Source organism: Lathyrus oleraceus, chromosome 4, assembly GCF_024323335.1.
Source record: "Lathyrus oleraceus cultivar Zhongwan6 chromosome 4, CAAS_Psat_ZW6_1.0, whole genome shotgun sequence".
Classification (NCBI taxonomy): domain Eukaryota; kingdom Viridiplantae; phylum Streptophyta; class Magnoliopsida; order Fabales; family Fabaceae; genus Lathyrus; species Lathyrus oleraceus.
Genome location: NC_066582.1, coordinates 91,629,063 through 91,650,655, shown reverse-complemented (window position 1 = coordinate 91,650,655; position 21,593 = coordinate 91,629,063). Strand labels below are relative to the sequence as shown.

The window sequence follows — 21,593 nt, the reverse complement described above, 5'->3', positions numbered from 1 at the left end:
GTCTCAGTACATTTTAAGATAGTCAGATGAATTGACTGATCAACTTCTCAAGTCCACAACTCATACCTTAATGAATTGATGATTGAAGGAACTCAAATAAGTTCAAAAATGCATGAATAGATGACCTAAATAACTTCCCTTGATTTTATTTTACCATGGGTTGAGGTTGCTTCATGAGCAAGGCACAGTTGATGATCAGATGAATTAGGGTTTCCTTGGGAAACAAACCTCAAACCCCTTGACTTTCTTTGATCAAAAATGATGAATTGAGATACTTGGAAAGCATATTTGATGGATGAGATATTTGGGAACCATTACCATGCTTGCTTTCATCTTCTCTTGATCATATCATTGCACAAAGGATCTCCTAGAAGCTTTTAGACCTTGTGATTGCTCAAGCTACAAACAAGAAATGTTAGTGACATATTTTTATTCTTTTGGTTAGTAAATAAAATGAGAAAAGAAATAATATACAATTCAAACATGCTTGGTGATCTCAAACCAACTCACAAGAGGTCCCACCCAAAGGCAAAGGGAACCCAGATGCTCATGATCCTTGAGGCTTTGCAAATGCAATGTTATGATGCCATGAGGGATCTTAGGGCCAAAATTGGGGTCTTACAGATGCCCCTATTTAAGTTCATTCTAGCCGGAGAAGTGAAGGTTAAAATCTTCGTTTCGACGAGGTAGAATGGGCTTAAATAATAACAAAGAGACGAATTTTGGTCCCTAAGAGACCTCATGATGCAAATGTATGTATGCAAAAGGGTAATACTTTGTGGGGATATGTGTCCACAAAGAAGAAAAGAAAACCGGAGCAACCGACAATCCATATTGTAGCACCTCAAATTTTCCCCCCTCATTCATGCATTCATTTTTAGGTCATTTAACATTTCATATTGCATTTCATCATGTCAATCAGAATTAGATCCAAGAAGCTTGAATATCATCCAAGACACTTTGTGGATTCTATCTGGATGACTAGTCAACACAAGGGAATGACTTGAGTCACTTCCAACATGTTCAAATGGGGTCTATTCATCATTCAAAATGCTAATCTTAAAGGAGCAAAAGCCTGTTCCTGAGCTGCCATGCTCGCTAGGCGAGTAGCGTGGTTCGCTTAGTGAATCAGAACTGTCATGCTCGCTAGGTGAGCAAATCCTTCGCCAGGCGAAGCTCACGCGTTTTAAAAAAATATAACAGAAAAATCTTGGACTTGGACCTCTCTCATTTTGAGCCCACAGAGTCACGAAAAGCAGGTTATAAATTCTAGACTTCCATCTCCCAAAAAACCCTAGAAGAGAAGTAGCTAGAGAAGAAGCTAACAGAATTCAGAGCAGCCTCCAGACACTGAAGAGAACTCATCTGCAAAGAACCAATTCCACCTCATATAAAACCTAAGATTGCTCCACAAACCCAACCCTGCGATTCAATTTCATTCGATCTCTCCAATCAGGTTTGCCCTATTCCCATTATTTTATGCTTTCAATTTGAAATTTCTAAATGTATGAGGCATTATGGTTGAATTTGGAAGAGTGGGTATCGTTAGGTTTCACGCGTGGGTTTAGATGTGCATGAATGTGTAGAACAATACTTTGAATGTTTAATCGTTTAGTTTCTGAAATGTGTACCATAGGGTTTGGGGTTCCGGAAGTCGGACAGTTGTTTTTGCTCTCTAATTTGTTTGGTGTTTATTATGACATGCTTTCTCTTGCATCCGTGCACTATTTACCCGACGCTTTATTGTTATGCCTCTTTTGTTTGGTGCAACTCTTGATTGCACCCCGTCGTGTTATTCTAACCTATTTGTTGAGTTTTTGTGAGGGCTCGTATGACTCCTGAAGAGATAGCTTGCTTGGTATTCCACTTTATTTGTGGGATACCACTTGGAGATTTATTCCGATTACCTATGCTGACTTGCTTTCTTTGATGGTGTTAGCTTGAGAGATCACCGGGTTTCTTGCTTCCTTAGTTGTTATTACTTCGGATCTTTATCCGTGTGGTAGATCTCTTGATCCCTTTATCTTTCCCGCTTTCTTAGCTGGAGGACCTCGATTGGAGGCGATGTTTTTTGTGTGTTTACTTTTATGCCCAAAGACCTCCAAGAGGAGGCACCAGTGCTAAAGACCTCCATGAAGAGGCAATTGACGGATAACAGGGATTAGTACTCAATCCCCCGTTATTCAGTGTGTCGTTCTCTATGCTCGCACTACGTGTCGATGCTCCAGAACAAAAGCCCGAGATCTTTTGTCCGGTCAGTCAATGGAGAGGGTTTCACCTTTTTGAATCCCCACTTTTTGTCATGAGCTCACCCTGTCCAGGGTTAAGAGCTATGAGGTCTTATCCTCATTACCCTTTTGATCTTCTCACTCTGACGTTCAATGTCAGTGGTTAAGAGCCCGTTTGATTACCTTTCCATGGCTTGTTTGTCGAGGTTGATATGACCCCTCTTGACTAAAGCCCTACTAATGTATGTCCGAGCCCCTTGATGGCGTGTTTACTCTATGCATGTTTGTTTTGTATGGTGTGATCGTCTCCCCATAGGATTGTTAGGCTTCGTATAGTCTCTCATTTGCATGTCAATTAAGGTAGCACGGTTCCGTCGTCTAGGACTTCCTTTTTGCATGGGCATTCCTAAAACACAAACAAACTCATTGATTTTTCTTCTCCTAAGAACACGTTTACTCCTTCTACTACAGGCGAGTAAGTCTCTAAAGGCCGAGCATCCGGTAGATTGCGTAGTAACGTCGTTCGTCCAAAACAAACCCGTAGTTAGCCGAACTACGGCTTGCTCTGATTCTCATTCCAGATGAGATACGTAGGCATAAGACGCGATGTCTTAGCAGGCACACTCCTCTTTAACCCATAGGTAGCCGAGCTACGAAGACTCTGATTCTCATATTCAGATGAGATACGTATCCAGGGGATGCGACATCCGTGCGAGTCATTTTCTTTTGACCCCTCTTTTAGTAAATAGTACATTAGATAAACACACACCCTTTAGACAAGAACAACAAGAGTGGATCCCGTAGGGTACTACGGATGCGTAGGGGTGCTAATACCTTCCCTTCGCATAATCGACTCCCGAACCCAAGATTTGGTTGCGAGACCTTGTCTTTTCCTTTTTCCAGGTTTACTTCGAGCGTTTCCTTTCCCTCCTTTGGGATAAATAACGCACGGTGGCGACTCTTCTGTCATTTTTATTTTTCGCCGGTTGTTTTTCGCATACTATATTTTTTAGGCTGTGACAACTAGCGACTCTACTAGGGACATCGGTCTCCCTAAGAGAGCCCCCTAGCTTTTGTAGGTTTCCTGTTTGTTGGGTGTTTATTCTTTTGTACAGTTATTTATTTACCTGCTTTACCTTATTGCATTCATGTACATATGTCTGTTGTATCTGTGGGTTGCTTGTTTGTTGGGATGGGATGTTCTATGAGAGATAAGCCCACTACCCAGGCCTGAGCGTGCACACAGGTTTTAGAGTGGATGGTCATGAGGCTTGCATGGCATGTTGCTACGTTAAGTCGTTCATGAAGACCCACACCCAGACGAGGTTTCTTTTGGATATATTCCGTCCTATGGGTGTTCCAGAACGACTGATGTTCCTTTAGAAATCGTCGACTCTGGTGACCATTTCCTGAGAACTCAGTCGAGGCCTCTCCTCTGAGACGCGTTTATGTTAGCTCTGGTGGGCGAATTCTCGCTGCTCAATCTGAGGACCCCGAGACTAGGAACTTGCTTTAGGATGTCTTGTTGAGGGGAGTGAGTGGAGGTCTTTTATCCCGTAATAATGCCAAACCTTCAGTGGTAAACGTATTATTCTCGACTGAAGGGCCGAAGTTGACAAACTTCTGTTCTTAGAAGCTACCAGTGAGGGACGGGCTAAATTCAGGAAACCTTAACCTCCAACCTACCCGGTTTTCTGGAGCAGAGTTTTGATCTTGTATTATATTCCTCAGTGGGTTTCTCTTCAGACAGTGCAACCCGACAGATGTTCAAGCAGATACAACAATCTTGATTTCCATGTCACTGCATTGCATCACATCATTTTTCATTCACATCATTTAATACATGTTTATCTATTCCCAGGGGTTTATATCTTCTTCTTGATTCTAGTCGGAGTTTTCTGGTTCTCCTAACGGCTCGATCTTCTTACACTGTTTATCTATTATGAGACTGAAATCAAGGGGATAGAATACCCTTTGGAATTGATGAACATGTCATTGCATTTACATATTCATTTGCATGTCTTGCATAACAGGTACTGCAGCAGTGTTCCCAGTTTGTTTGGTGTTCCACTAGCAGGATAGCTGACTCAGGCATTCACCGGTACGGTACCCGCAGAAACCACCAGAGAGCAATGGAAAGCCTACAAGCAGAGCTCGCCGAGATGAAGATCCGCATGAACCAATTCATGGATGTGGTCCAAGGGGTGGCCCAGGGACAGCAAGAGCTCAGGCAGATGATGCAGAAGAATCCCGCCACTACTCAACCAGAGACGTTGACTGATCCTCCAGCTGGAGAGGCTAACGGACCCAATGGACCGGGGCCTACCCCGATCCCACATGGCAACCTTGGTCAACAACCCATCCATGATGATCAGGAGGATCATTTCCCCCTACTTCAGGAGGACTTTGGCATGGGCCATGGCATGGACCCCATGTTCAGAAGATTAGAGGAGAGGCTGAAAGCTGTGGAAGGGAAAAATGCTCTTGGTGTGGATGTTGCTGACTTGGGGTTGGTCCCAAGCGTGAGGGTGCCACCGAAATTCAAGGTCCCGATATTTGACAAATACAATGGCAACTCTTGCCCGAAGACTCATGTACAATCTTACTTCCGCGAGATGATCGCGTATTCTGATGATGAGAAGCTGCTCATGTACTTCTTCCAGGACAGCCTAGCTGGGGCATCCCTGGAATGGTATATGAGGCTGGACAGAGTCCACATCCATTGCTGAAGGGATTTGGCTGAGGCTTTCGAGAAACAGTATCAGTATAATACAAACATGGCTCCGGACAGAACTCAACTTCAGAATCTGTCTCTTAAAAGCAATGAGTGCTTCAGGGAATACGCTCAACGCTGGAGGGAGACAGCTTCCCGTGTTCAACCTTCTATGTTGGAGAAGGAAATGGCTAACATGTTCATGAACACTCTTCCCGGATCATACTTAGAGCGTCTGGTGGGTTGCAATGCCTCCAACTTTGCTGATGTAGTCTCAAACGGTGAGAGGGTGGAGAACTATTTGAAAACCTGCAAGATCCAAAGTGAAGGTGGATCTTCATCAGGGGTGAAGAAGTCGTTCATTCAGGGACAGAAGAGGAGAGAAGGGGATGCAAATGCCATATCTTCTTATCAGAATAGGGGTAACCGGAGGAATAATTTTCAGAACTATCATCAACAATCGTATGTTGCGGTCGTGACCATTCCAGCTGCATCACCACTACAACAACAACCACAGCGTCAGCAAACTCAGTACCGACAATAATAACCGGGTAACAGACTCGTCTATCAACAGAGGCAAAGGATGATGGACCGGCGTTTCGACACTCTTCCAATGTCGTACGCTCAGTTGCTTTCTAGTCTTCAACAACTACAACTGGTGCAGTTACGCACTCTGGCTCCTCCTGTTGGTAGGATTCCGGCGGGTTATGACACCAACGCTAGGTGTAGCTTCCACTCTGGGGCACCTGGCCACAATATTGAGAACTGCGAAGCTTTTAAGCATGTAGTTCAGGACCTCATAGATTCAAAGGCCATCGACCTTGCACCGACTCCTAATGTTGTCAACAATCCCATGCCCCAGCATGGTAGTACGAATGTTAATATGATGGAAAGGGAAGCCAGATCCGTCAAAGATGTGTTGAAGCTGAAGACTCCGTTGCTGCATATCAAGGGCTACTTGTTGAAGGCCAATGTTTTCCCTGGTTATGGGAAAGGTTGTGTGGATTGTGCTACTCAGAGTGGGGGTTGTTTGAAGCTGCAACAAGGTATCCAGGCCTTGCTCGACGAAGGTACCCTCCAGGTTGAAGATTTGTCTGTCCAAGAGTTCATGGAAGGGGTTGAGGAAGAGGTGTTTGAAGATGCTACTGATGAATTCGCAGATGTTGTTCCTACTGATTCTGTAATCCATGATGATGTATTTAATTTTTCCAATGTTGTTGCTGATATCCCAAGCAATGTGGTTGATTCTGGTGTAATTGAACTTGATTCCGATGTTTCCGATGTTTATGTTTCAATGAATGAGATTTCAGAGTATGACTATGATGTTGCTACCCAACTAATCAGATCAATGTACCAGAAGCGCAACCGGTGCCACCAGTGCGACCGTCCACTATGACTATTGTCGCGGCGGGATTTTTCACGAGATTAAGTATTGATTGAACTTAACCCGTTTGAAAAATATTTTAAATGCAAGAGTCGCCACCGTCTTTTATTTTATCCAAAAAGAGGAAGGGAAAAATAACGATAAATCCCTTTAGAGTTACGGGTTCGGGGGTTGGTTATGCAAAGGGAAGGTATTAGCACCCTCTACATCTGTGGTACTCCACAGGAACCTTTTTGCTTATGTTTATGTGAATGCTTTGCTTTTTTCGCTTTGATCGTTTGATTAGGGAGATGAGAAAAGAACTTGATTTTATTGTTTTTGGACTCGATAAAGTCGTAGACTTCATGCCTACGTATCTCTAAGGCGCAATGGAGAAATCAGAATCCACGTAGTTCTCCCAAAAGAAAAGGGGAAAGTCTGTTTTGTTGATTTTAGATTGGCGTGTATTGCCATCTCTTGCTCGACCTAGGCGGGAGGCTTCGAGACTGACACATCCTTTTGAAAATGTTTTTAAACTGAAAAGGCAAAGCTGGCAAAAGATTTGAATGAGCCTAAACCCTGAAACAATAAATAAATGGGCTCATTATAAGGAAGCCCAAGAGTAAGCTTGTGAGTGTGTGAAAAGGGTTTCTTAAACGGCGACCGTTGGAATCGAATCGGGTTTCTCTTTTTTGGATTTTTCGATTTTTTAACATAAAACGTGAACAATACGATTAAACACACAATACAGAACATAAAAAATGCGAGAAAGTAAATTATTACAACATAGTTAGCTATGAATAGTTAGTATTACGAATAGTTAGTGGAGTTAATCGAGCTGAAACTGAAACGACACGGTTAGTAACAACATAAACAAATATAAAAAAACAATATAAACATTTACTTTAGACAAAATAAACATTTGATATAAATAAACATTTAAACAAATAATTAATTTAACTAACATTTAAATAAAACATATATGTAAAATAATAATAAGAGATAAACAATATTTAGTAAACAGAAGTAATATATATATATATATATATATATATATATATATATATATATATATATATATATATATATATATATATATATATATATATATATATATATATATATATATATATATATATATATATATATATATATATATATATATATATATATATATATATTATATATATATATATATATATATATATATATATATATATATTATATATATATATTTTAGACAATAAATATATAGTAGACAAAAATAATATATATGTACATTTAGACAAATAATATATAATAGACAAAAATATATATATATATATATATATATATATATAATATATATAATAAGATAATATATATATATATATATATATATATATATATATATATATATATATATATATATATATATATATATATTATATATATACTATATATATATATATATATATATATATATATATATATATATATATATAGATAAATAATATATTAAAACACATGTCGGCAAGCCGGAACTTTGCCGATTTCAGAGATAAGTGAAGAATATTACCTTGTGTGAAGAGGATGAACTTCTGATCGTCCAAATGATCGACCGAAAGCTGGAAACCGTCACCGACGCAGTGCTGGCTGCCTTCGTGAGTACCTGACTTCAACGTCGCTTTTGATCGGTGAAACGAGGCCGGAATGAAACGAACCTTGGATATTTGTGACCTGGACTCAACGAACTTCAAAGATATGAAATCGGTTTTGTGTTTCGGTGAATAATTGGGACGATTTTGGGTTACCGAAAATGAAGAACAAGTGAAATACGGTAATGCTTTTGGAAAAATATTTCTTTTCAATTCTCTGTTTCTCTCACCACACGTTTTTTCCTTACTGATCCCCCCTTTCTTTTTTTCTTACTAACCACCTCTATATATATATATTTAGATTACTTAAACAATAAGAAACCTAAAAAATATCTAACATAAATTAATAATATATATTTAGATTACTTAAACAATAAGAAACCTAAAAAATATCTAACATAAATTAATAATATATATTTAGATTACTTAAACAATAAGAAACCTAAAAAATATCTAACATAAATTAATATATATATTTAGATTACTTAAACAATAAGAAACCTAAAAAATATCTAACATAAATTAATAATATATATTTAGATTACTTAAACAATAAGAAACCTAAAAAATATCTAACATAAATTAATAATATATATTTATATATTATATAATAATAATAATAATAAACTAATATAATATTAATCCTAATTAAATAAACTAATTAACAACTAAACACAATTAATATTGAGCACAAATAATATTAACGACACACGATTAAAATACGATAAAATCGAGCGACACGAACGCGATAAAAACGATGACAATTTGCACAGCAAAACAGACAAATTGATAAAACCAATAAACCAGTAAACCGGTAAACCAGTAAAATCAACAACACGACTCAAACAGACTCGATTAAATCACACGGCACAACACGTAATTAAATAAACAACCCTAGGCAATAATAAAATCAACACGACATCACGAAAACGCTTACAAACACAATCACAAATAATCGGACAATACGAAAACTCTATTATATTCGAAATACAGTCAAAATACCGACAAACAAACAATTAAATAGATAAAAACGCACAAAACCTAATCGAAGCGATGCCACGCACAAAAGAGATAAGCGAGATAAATACGAGGCAACGATATCGGCCTGGTTTTGCTAAAACAACGAAATACAACACGGTAAGCAACGAAAACACATAAAATCTAATCAAACCAGTTGTCACGCGAAGTTTAAGAAATTGAGATGAATACGAGACAACGAGATTAATCAAGATGTGGTCAACAAAGCCAAAGTCAAATTTTGGGGTGCGGCAAATGCCCCTATTTAATTAACTTAGGCCAGATAGCCGGAGGCTATCGAATGGCGTAAGGTAATTAAATATGACAAACGCCACAAAATTTGACCGCAAATGCATGTATGCATGATGCAAAAGACATACAGACACAGAGACGCAGGAGTGCAAACTCTACTGGGGAAGGACATACACCGACTCAATGCATGAAGGTAAACACTGAGAATACTCAGCTGGGGAAGATTCACTACCTATTCATAGATGGAAAATAGGATGAAAAGAGATATCGACTCAATGTTGACGATACATCACTATCTCATAGATGAAAGTGGGAAAAGATCAATATAACAAGAGTACTGATGTGACAGTACATTACCAACTCAAAGATGGAGGTAACAGAAAAGATGAATACCAACTCAAGGATGAAGGTATAACAAGGGCATAATAAGAATCGAACTGCGTTAACTCATGGTTGACAGCTCACTACCCACTCATTGATGAGGTAAACAGGACATGCCAACTCAAAGTTGAAGGCAAGCTTCAAAAGATTGATAATAACACTGCTAGGGAAATCAAATTCCAACTCAATGATGATGGTGTAGATGAAGAATCAGATCTAAGGATCATTGTGCAGACTTACAGTTGAATGCGCACTACCAACTCATTGATGAGGTAGACAGAGAAATGCCGACTCAAAGTTGAAGGCAACCACCGATTCATTGACAAAGGTGTTTAAAAGAACATATTCTCCTGGAGGTGTTTATCATTACCGACTCAAAGATGACGGTGGAAGGACAAAATGTACCTAACTCATAGATGAAGGTACTCCATCCACTCAAAGACGAAGATGGAATTAGAAGTTATCTGTGCAGACTCAAAGATGAAAGCACACTATCAGTTCAACAAGGATCAAACATACCCTACTCATAGATGAAGGTACTCCATCAACTCAAAGACGAAGATGGAATCACAGGAAAATGTGCGAACTCAAAGATGAATGCATATTACCAGCTCAAAGTTGCAGGTACTTCACCAACTCAAAGACGAAGGTGGAATCAAAAGGAATCTGTGCTAAACTCAAAGACGAAAGCACGCTACCAGCTCAAAGTTGCAGGTAGAACCATGGAACTTTCTGTGAGGATGTTATCAACTCATAGATGGAGATAGTAATTAATTTATCTGAGGGATAACAAAGGTTACCACTCATGGATGTAGGTAACTCAAGTTTGTAACGGGTACCAACTCAAAGATGAAGGTATAAAGGACTTGGACACAATATCTGTCATGTTTGTTTTACTGAATGAGAGTCACAAAGACTATATTGTTGCCTTCTTTTACTGGCAATTTCTGAGCTTTATCTGGAGACACGAGGTTCAAACTAGGATAAAACTAGAATGAAACGGTCAAACAAGACTTCAACTGAAGAGGAATGAACTCATCAGGATTTACAACTGAAACAACCATCTTCCACGAGGCATAGATCTCTGTGGGGAACATGACCAATAAAAGGTATTTTGCTGCTTATGAGGATACTCTATATGGAGAGATTGACTCAACCCACAATATAAACAAGGAAACAAGGTGCATATGAATGCAAGCATGATATGTCATAGTTATGCATGAATATTTAATAATGAATGCATGATGGACAGACAAAACTAGGAATAACTAAAAATGTTAACAGCTGCATAAGGACTTGCTGGAGATTTGCACTGAGACTCGCTAGGGAGTAGTACAAAGACTTGCTGGGGAATTGGTACAAGAGCACCATATCTAGGTTTCTTTAAAAGTCTGTCTCTACTGTGGATTCCGTAGAAGAATGGAGATGCCTTCTACTTCAAAAATGCAGGAGATTCCCTGTGGTTCTTGAATTTGTGAGGTATATGAGGATTGGACCTTTCTGAGGACTCCGCTGGGGATACAAGGTGTTATCCTCTGGAAATAAGATGATATTGTAAGAGAAGTCCTGCAATTCTTGAATTTGCTGATAATGCAGAAGGGATTATTCTTCTAGAAGACTCCGCTGGGGATAAAGTCCGCTGGGGATAGGTGGTATCTTTCCAGGGAATAAGAATATAGGGGAAATCTATCCTTGATTTTTTTTGCTTTAATTATCATGGAGACTTTCTGTATCTGAAGACTCTGCAGGGGATTATGGTGTCTGATATCTGGTTACGAGATCTTTCCTCTAGGAGACTCTGCCGGGGAACAGTGATGTATGACCCTTGAATGTAAATGAGAATTCAGGAGGAATCCTGTAATTCTTGAATTTGCTTAGAATGCAACACACTCTTCTTTACTACAAAACATTACTGAGGAGGAGACATATCCTTCTATTGAATGGACAGAGAACAACAGGAGATTCCCTGTAGTTTCTGAATATCAACTTTCTTCACTCGCTGAGGGATGGAGACCTCTGTATTACTCCTGCTCGGGGAAATCAAAGCTTCCTTCTCATCCTCTGCTGGGGACATTGCTGATCCCTCCTTAATAAATTACTGGGGAAATACCTGTAGTAATCCCATAGGCCAAATCTGTAACTTAAAACCTGGATCAAAGTCTTCATGATCAATTAACCGGGGAGTCTTCATGCCCCAAGTGAAGGGAACAATCTTCTTGAAATATTTCTTGCATGATCTCTTGAGGAAAACTAGGAAGCAAAACTGGGGATATCCAGAATCACAACCTCTGCTGGAGAAATATTACTGCCAAGACACCTGTGGAGATCTTTTCATCATATACATATGAGGATAGTAACATGAACATGTCTAGTTGGAATCACATGATTTTAGAATTAACGGGACCACATGTCTCAATCCTTTTATTGATGTCCACAAATCAAAATAAATAATCTTTATATTTTTCAAAAACTGTTTTTAATTCAAAACTTTTGTTTCAAAACATATCTGTCAAAGTAAAAGAACTTTCGTAAATTGAAATGAAAATTAAGATTGCCAAGAAATATAGAAAGGCTCAAATTGATTTGATAGGATGGTAATCAGCCAACAGCGTGATTCCATAGATCTTTACAAATTGGAAAATGGTAATTTCGTCGAAAAAGGGTACGTTGAACTACAATGACATCATTCTCTCTTCCACTTTTGAAACCTGTATTGCAGCCTTGAGAAAGTTGGAGAACTGTTGAAAATATTCTGATACTTCAATGATCTTATCTCTGTTATGCAGTTACTTGCCTGAAATCCCTAACTTTTGCCTAGATTGCCCTTTCGGGTTTTCAATCTACCGGGATAATATTCTCTTTGTTTTTTTATGTCTCTAATTTCTGCTTGGACCGCCCTTTCAGGTTTTCAGTCCACCGAGACGCTCATTTTTGCCTAAGCCTCCCTTTCGGGTTTTCAACTTAGCGAGCTGTTCTTTTCATCTTTTAGGAGAAGTATTTCTTGACTGCATCTGTATTCACGGGACGTGGAAGCTCTTTAGCATCCATGTTTGTAAGAATTAAAGCACCGCCTGAGAAGGCTTTCTTGACAACATAGGGTCCTTCATAGTTAGGAGTCCACTTGCCCCTAGAATCATTGTGAAATAGTATCATCTTCTTGAGCACAAGGTCACCCTTTTTGAATTCTCTCGGCTTAACCTTCCTATCAAATGCCTGCTTCATTCTCTTTTGATATAACTGTCCATGGCACAAGGCAGTCATTCTTTTTTCTTCAATCAAATTCAACTGATCGTATCTGCTTTGACACCATTCAGCCTCTGACAACTGAGTTTCCATTAGTATCCTCATTGATGGAATTTCAACCTCTATCGGTAACACAACTTCCATACCGTATACAAGTGAAAATGGGGTTGCCCCAGTTGATGTACGGACTGATGTTCTATATCCGTGTAGTGCAAAAGGCAGCATTTCATGCCAATCTTTGTAGGTAACAACCACCTTTTGAATGATCTTCTTGATATTCTTATTTGCAGCTTCAACTTCCCCATTCATCTTGGGACGGTAAGGAGAAGAGTTGTGATGCTCGATCTTGAAACTTTCACATAATTCATCCATCATTTTGTTGTTCAGATTGGAGCCATTGTCAGTGATGATCTTGTTTGGAATGCCATATCGGCAAATGAGATTATTTTTGATGAATCTGACCACCACTTGCTTTGTCACCTTTGCATACGAAGCTGCTTCCACCCATTTGGTGAAGTAATCAATTGCCACGAGAATGAAACGGTGTCCGTTGGAAGCTTTGGGTTCAATCATACCGATCATGTCAATGCCCCACATTGAGAATGGCCAGGGAGCAGAAATCACATTCAAAAAGGTTGGTGGTACATGAACCTTATCAGCGTAGATCTGACATTTGTGACACTTCTTTACAAATTTGCAGCAATCTGATTCCATGGTCAACCAGTAGTAACCAACTCTCAACATCTTTCTTGACATAGAGTGGCCGTTTGCATGAGTACCAAAGGACCCTTCGTGAACTTCTTTCATCAACATTTCTGCTTCCTTTTTGTCAACACATCTGAGTAAGACCATGTCATAATTCCTCTTATAGAGCACATTCTGATTAAGGAAGAAAGTGCCTGACAATCTTCTCAAAGTCTTTTTATCTTTTTCTGTTGCTCCAAGAGGATACTCCTGAGTCTGAAGGAAATGCTTGATATCGTGGTACCATGGTTTATCATCAAAACTGGCCTCAGTTGTAAACACATGTGCTGGTCTATCAAGTCGCTTGATCATAATTCTGGGTACTTCGTTTGGAAAACCCACTTGATACATTGAAGACAACGTAGCTAGAGCATCCGCCATATGATTCTCATCCCGAGGAATGTGATGCAATTCAACCTTGGTGAAGAAAGTCAACAATCTTCTTGCATAGTTTTTGTATGTGATCAAGCCAGGGTGGCGTGTTTCCCATTCTCCTTTGATCTGATTGATAACTAACGCTGAGTCACCATAAACAGTAAGATTTTTGATGCGGAGGTCAATGGCTTCTTCAAGACCCATGATACAGGCTTCATATTCAGCAATGTTGTTTGTACATTCAAAGCAAATTCTTGCCGTGAAAGGAATATGAGAACCTTCTGGAGCGATAATGACTGCACCTACTCCATGTCCATAAGCGTTGGAAGCTCCATCAAATACTAAACCCCATTGAGAATTTGGTTCAGGTCCTTCTTCAGGAAGTGGCTCTTTACAATCTCTGGATTTTAGGAACATGACATCTTCATCAGGAAACTCATCCTCATTATCATCGTGATCTTCAACGGGTTGGTGAGCAAGGTACTCAGCCAACACACTGCTCTTGATAGCTTTCTGGGTATGATACTCAATGTCGTATTCTGATAACAGCATCTGCCATCTGGCAATCTTACCAGTGAGTGCAGGCTTCTCAAAAATGTAATTGATTGGATCCATTTTGGATATCAACCAAGTGGTGTGACTTAACATATACTGCCTCAATCTCTTAGCAGCCCAAGCCAATGCACAACATGTCTTCTCGAGTAAGGAGTATCGTGATTCACAGTCAGTAAATTTCTTGCGTAAGTAGTAAATGGCATGCTCTTTCTTTCCAGTTTCGTCTTGTTAACCCAGAATACAGCCCATAGAATTCTCAAGCACTGTCAAATACATAACCAACGGTCTTCCAGCAACAGGTGGTAACAAGATAGGAGGCTCCATGAGGTACTCTTTGATATTGTCAAATGCTTTCTGACAATCCTCTGTCCAAACACAATTCTGACTCTTTCTCAGCAATTTGAAGATAGGTTCACAAGTGGCAGTCATGTGAGAAATAAACCGGGATATGTAATTCAATCGTCCTAGAAAACCTCTCACTTGCCTTTCTGTTTTTGGTGCGGGCATCTCTTGGATAGCTTTTACTTTATCTGGATCAAATTCAATGCCTTTTTGGCTGACAATGAAGCCCAAGAGTTTACCTGACCTGACGCCAAATGTGCATTTGTTCGGATTGAGGCGAAGACGGAACTTCCTCAATCGTTGAAACAGCTTCAATAGATCTACTAAGTGACCTTCTTCTGAACGAGACTTCGCGATCATGTCATCCACATAAACCTCAATCTCTTTGTGCATCATGTCGTGAAAGAGCGTTGTCATGGCTCGCTGGTAAGTAGCACCTGCGTTCTTCAACCCAAACGGCATTACTTGATAACAGAATGTTCCCCATGGTGTTATGAAGGTAGTTTTTTCCATGTCTTCAGGAGCCATTTTGATCTGGTTATACCCGGAGAATCCGTCCATGAAGGAGAATATGTCAAACTTTGCTGTATTGTCTACCAACATGTCAATGTGAGGCAGGGGGAAATCATCCTTTGGGCTTGCTCTATTTAAGTCACGATAGTCGACACACATTCGTACCTTCCCGTCCTTCTTAGGAACTGGCACAATATTTGTTATCCACTCTGGATACACTGAAGTGGCAAGAAAACCAGCATCTATTTGCCTCAGAACTTCTTCTTTAATTTTGACGGCCATATCTGGATGTGTTCTTCTTAATTTCTGTTTGACCGGTGGACATTCTGGCTTCAAAGGTAGCTTGTGCTCTACGATGTCAGTGTCGAGACCAGGCATATCTTGATAAGACCAAGCAAACACATCTACATACTCTTTCAACAGGCTGATCAATTGCTCCCTGACCTGTGGGGATAACAATGCTCCAATTTTGACTTCTTTCAGATTTTCTTCCGAACCCAAGTTGACTGTTTCCAAAGGCTCCTTGTATGGCTGAATAGTGTCTTCTTCATTTTCAAGCTGGCGGGCGACCTCTTCTGGAATCTCATCCCACTCTTCCTCTTCAGCTTCGAATACAGAATGTTCAAAGTTGGGAGAGGGCATGATGTCATTGTGTTCAACGGGTTTAAGTAACCTGTACAAACAATTACTTTTAGAGGACTGACCATGATATGCAAAAATGTGTTCTTTTTAAGGTTTTTTGTGTTACCATTTTCCGAAAAAGCTGAAAAGATAAAAGGACACAAGTGTATAGGAACACAAAAGATCTTTTTCATGGATAGTACGTTTTTTGACAAAAGTGCCCATTTTACAAAATTAATGCTTCGCGCTTTGGGCTAAAGCGGAAGATTTTTGAAAACTGAAAAGCTTAATTACTTTGATATGTGGACACAATGTGGGATGTCAACTGCGGTCCAGTTCTTCATAACTACTCCTGGTGTCACAAATCTGGGGCCTTCTTTTGTAGTTGGCTCTTGTGTTATAATTATGCGTCAGCTTGAAATGGATCTGCTGGCGGGAAGCAACTGTTAGAAGACTGGACCAAGACAGACAACCTGTATGCACGTGATGCATGGATATGCAAAATGAATGATTTTCCAAGGAACTCTAAGTGAAGGAAAAGATAGAATTGCAAACATTTTTGATAACAAAACAAAGTTATCAACCCAAAATACAACCAAGAAAACCATTTAAGGACATGTGTCATCAGGACGAGCATAAACAAGTAGGAGTTGTCCTTCAAGTCTCTCAATTCTTTCTTCATAGGCCTTCTCCATAAAAGCTTTCTCCTTCACCAAACTGTCTACAAGACCTTTCCATGCACCTGAGGACTGTGGAATCTGGGAGTAATCTGTTGTGCCTGAGGAAAATAAATCCTCTTGCACCCTTGGACGTTTACCTGCACGATCTTCTCCACTCTGCTCCTTTAACTGTCTCTGAAGTTCTTCATTTTCCATTTCGAGCACCTGGGCCTTATCCTTCCAAGCGTCTCTTTCTTTCTTGACCCTCTCCAAGGTGGCTTGGAGTTCTTCTTCGTCATCTAGCGGAAGGTAGGGGGTCTTCAACGGAGCGGGTTTGATAGGATCATGATGTGGGTATGGCATTTTCAACTGTATAGCTCTGGCTCTGATCCACTGGAGGTACGGCTCATAGGAGGTACAATCTTTCTTACCCAATTCAAGTCTCCCTTTGCGACAAACACGATGCCAAGCTCTTACTACTCTCTCTTTCATGGTAGGGTCCTCCTCGTTATCCCTCAAGAAAATACCTTCTAAAAGAATGTTAGGAGGCTTGTCCTTCATAGGGTAACCGAGTTGTCTCCTAGCAAGTACTGGATTATAAGAAATGATTCCCTTTGTGCCCATGAGGGGCACATTGGGGAACTCCCCGCAACTATCAATGATCTTCACATCGTCTAAAACTCTACTATACCATGCAATATCTGACTGGGTAAGAGACATAATCCTCTGTGACCACTGAAGTCCTGACTTGCGATCCCAAAAAGTAGCTGACTTAGGAAGATGAGAGACAAACCATTTGTAGAGTAACGGTATACAGCAGACTATGGTTCCTCCTTCTTTCAAAGTACGGTAATGGATGGAATGATAGGTGTCTCCGAGCAAAGTTGGAACAGGATTACCACTTAAGAAGATGCGTATAGCATATGAATCCACAAAACCTTCAATATTAGGAAATAGTAACAAACCGTAGATCAACAAGGCGAACAGATGCTCCACAATAATATCACAACCTTGACTGGCAAAATAAGAAACCTTCCCCATTAAGAACTTGGCAGTGAAACCTGGAAGTCCTCCTTTGGTGGTGAAGTTATTCTTGAATTCTGACTTCTTCATGTACAACACTTTTGCAAGAGAACTGTGCTCGGGTAACTTTTCTGAACCAGAGAAAGGTACTGTATCAGCAACTGGGATGTGAAGCAACTGGGCATACTCTTCCAATGTAGGCATGAGTTGATAGTCTGGGAATGTGAAACAGTGATAGACTGGATCATAGAACTGTACTAATGTCTGCAATATTCTTCCATCCTAAGTGTCAATAAAGATATAAGTGCCCCATATCTGTCTCTGAAACCAATAGGATCTGCGATCGAAGAAACCAGTTTCTTTAGTTCATCTATCTTTGGATTGACGAGATTGTACTTTTTCACACTTCTCCGTCCAAAATCCATGTTTCCTGCAATATTTGCAATCCTCACTTTAAGTTCCTTGGAAAAAGGTTGAAATGATGGGAATGAATGCATGTTATGCATGAATGCAACAAACACAAACATGGTCAAACAATACAAGGCTCAAAGTTCATCACCAGCATGGAGTTTAGGACAAAGCCCCAAGATAAGTTCTAAGTTTCACCTGCCAAACGGGTTCTAAAAGTTCCCAAGGTTATGGATCCTTCTTCGGATAATACCGGGTTAAGCAACTGCTCGCTTTCCAATATTATTCTCAAAAGAATCTCGCTTGAGTGTGATATCGCGTATCAACCAAACCAGACTTTTGGTCCGAAGTGGTCACCGCATCACATCCTAAGTAAGGCCAAGATGGGGTAAAGGTAAACTAAGGTCCTTGGCTTCACGGGCCCGTCGAAAGCAACAATGCCTCACAAATGACTTGTTTAGCACTATCACCCTCAAAGAGGCCTCCACCAAGCGGACAAAGGCTCAAGTCAACTCGGTAAGGATTGTCTCCTATCAAGTCAACCTGAATTATCATCCATCCTATCTCAAATGTGCCCCAAATCCGGGTATAGGATTTATCACAAGTATCCCCCAAAACCCAAAATAACAAACATTACAAACAATACAATTTAGCATATATTCACAAAGCAAACATATAAACAAGCAAAGATAGGCTAAACCCTCAAATAAGTTTAATCTTGTTATCCCCAGCAGAGTCGCCATTCTGTCGCGGCGGGATTTTTCACGAGATTAAGTATTGATTGAACTTAACCCGTTTGAAAAATATTTTAAATGCAAGAGTCGCCACCGTCTTTTATTTTATCCAAAAAGAGGAAGGGAAAAATAACGATAAATCCCTTTAGAGTTACGGGTTCGGGGGTTGGTTATGCAAAGGGAAGGTATTAGCACCCTCTACATCTGTGGTACTCCACAGGAACCTTTTTGCTTATGTTTATGTGAATGCTTTGCTTTTTTCGCTTTGATCGTTTGATTAGGGAGATGAGAAAAGAACTTGATTTTATTGTTTTTGGACTCGATAAAGTCGTAGACTTCATGCCTACGTATCTCCAAGGCGCAATGGAGAAATCAGAATCCACGTAGTTCTCCCAAAAGAAAAGGGGAAAGTCTGTTTTGTTGATTTTAGATTGGCGTGTATTGCCATCTCTTGCTCGACCTAGGCGGGAGGCTTCGAGACTGACACATCCTTTTGAAAATGTTTTTAAACTGAAAAGCCAAAGCTGACAAAAGATTTGAATGAGCCTAAACCCTGAAACAATAAATAAATGGGCTCATTATAAGGAAGCCCAAGAGTAAGCTTGTGAGTGTGTGAAAAGGGTTTCTTAAACGGCGACCGTTGGAATCGCATCGGGTTTCTCTTTTTTGGATTTTTCGATTTTTTAACATAAAACGTGAACAATACGATTAAACACACAATACAAAACATAAAAAATGCGAGAAAGTAAATTATTACAACACAGTTAGCTATGAATAGTTAGTATTACGAATAGTTAGTGGAGTTAATCGAGCTGAAACTGAAACGAAACGGTTAGTAACAACATAAACAAATATAGAAAAACAATATAAACATTTACTTTAGACAAAATAAACATTTGATATAAATAAACATTTAATTAAAATAAACATTTAAACAAATAATTAATTTAACTAACATTTAAATAAAACATATATGTAAAATAATAATAAGAGATAAACAATATTTAGTAAACAAAAGTAATATATATATATATATATATATATATATTTATATTTTAGACAATAAATATATGGTAGACAAAATAATATATATGTACATTTAGACAAATAATATATAATAGAAAAAATAATATATATATATATATATATATATATATATATATATATATATATATATATATATATATATATATATATATATATATATATATATATATATATATATATATATATATATATATATATATATATATATATATATATATATACAAATAATATATAATAGGCAAAGATAATATATATATATATATATATATATATATATATATATATTATTTTTGTCTATTATATATCTAAATATATATATATATATATATATATATATATATATTTAGATATATAATAGACAAAAATAATATATATATATATATATATATATATATATATATATATATATATATATATATATTTAGATAAATAATATATTAAAACACATGTCGGCAAGCCGGAACTTTGCCGATTTCAGAGATAAGTGAAGAATATTACCTTGTGTGAAGAGGATGAACTTCTGATCGTCCAAATGATCGACCGAAAGCTGGAAACCGTCACCGACGCAGTGCTGGCTGCCTTCGTGAGTACCTGACTTCAATGTCGCTTTTGATCGGTGAAACGACGCCGGAATGAAACGAACCTTGGATATTTGTGACCTGGACTCAACGAACTTCAAAGATATGAAATCGGTTTTGTGTTTCGGTGAATAATTGGGACGATTTTGGGTTACCGAAAATGAAGAACAAGTGATATACGGTAATGCTTTTGGAAAAATATTTCTTTTCAATTCTCTGTTTCTCTCACCACACGTTTTTTCCTTACTCATCCCCCCTTTCTTTTTTTCTTACTAACCACCTCTATATATATATATATTTAGATTACTTAAACAATAAGAAACCTAAAAAATATCTAACATAAATTAATAATATATATTTAGATTACTTAAACAATAAGAAACCTAAAAAATATCTAACATAAATTAATAATATATATTTAGATTACTTAAACAATAAGAAACCTAAAAAATATCTAACATAAATTAATATATATATTTAGATTACTTAAACAATAAGAAACCTAAAAAATATCTAACATAAATTAATAATATATATTTAGATTACTTAAACAATAAGAAACCTAAAAAATATCTAACATAAATTAATAATATATATTTATATATTATATAATTATAATAATAATAAACTAATATAATATTAATCCTAATTAAATAAACTAATTAACAACTAAACACAATTAATATTAAGCACAAATAATATTAACGGCACACGATTAAAATACGATAAAATCGAGCGACACGAACGCGATAAAAACGATGACAATTTGCACAGCAAAACAGACAAATTGATAAAACCAATAAACCAGTAAACCGGTAAACCAGTAAAATCAACAACACGACTCAAACAGACTCGATTAAATCACACGGCACAACACGTAATTAAATAAACAACCCTAGGCAATAATAAAATCAACACGACGTCACGAAAACGCTGACAAACACAATCACAAATAATCGGACAATACGAAAACTCTAATATATTCGAAATACAGTCAAAATACCGACAAACAAACAATTAAATAGATAAAAACGCACAAAACCTAATCGAAGCGATGCCACGCACAAAAGAGATAAGCGAGATAAATACGAGGCAACGATATCGGCCAGGTTTTGCTAAAACAACGAAATACAACACGGTAAGCAACGAAAACACACAAA

The 21,593-nt window shown here is 38.2% G+C and overlaps 1 protein-coding gene across 1 annotated transcript; it reads right to left on the bottom strand.

Annotated features, from left to right (window-relative positions):
• Window positions 1-17,329: 17,329 nt before the first annotated feature.
• On the bottom strand, window positions 17,330-20,684 carry LOC127136157 (uncharacterized). The gene is made up of 2 exons (XM_051062751.1): window positions 20,354-20,684; window positions 17,330-18,096 (listed from the first exon to the last, which is right to left on the bottom strand). Exons 1-2 carry the CDS (start codon window positions 20,682-20,684, stop codon window positions 17,924-17,926), a joined length of 504 nt encoding a protein of 167 aa, XP_050918708.1. The 3' UTR covers window positions 17,330-17,923.
• Window positions 20,685-21,593: the final 909 nt, after the last annotated feature.

Bases quoted from the DNA above. Each gene is read 5' to 3' on its own strand.
- LOC127136157 (XM_051062751.1), bottom strand. From the start codon at position 20,684: ATGAGTAAGGAAAAAACGTGTGGTGAGAGAAACAGAGAATTGAAAAGA. The intron at 18,097-20,353 runs GTAATATTCTTC...CAAATATTGCAG, and splicing joins GTTCATCCTCTTCACACAAG to GAAACATGGATTTTGGACGG.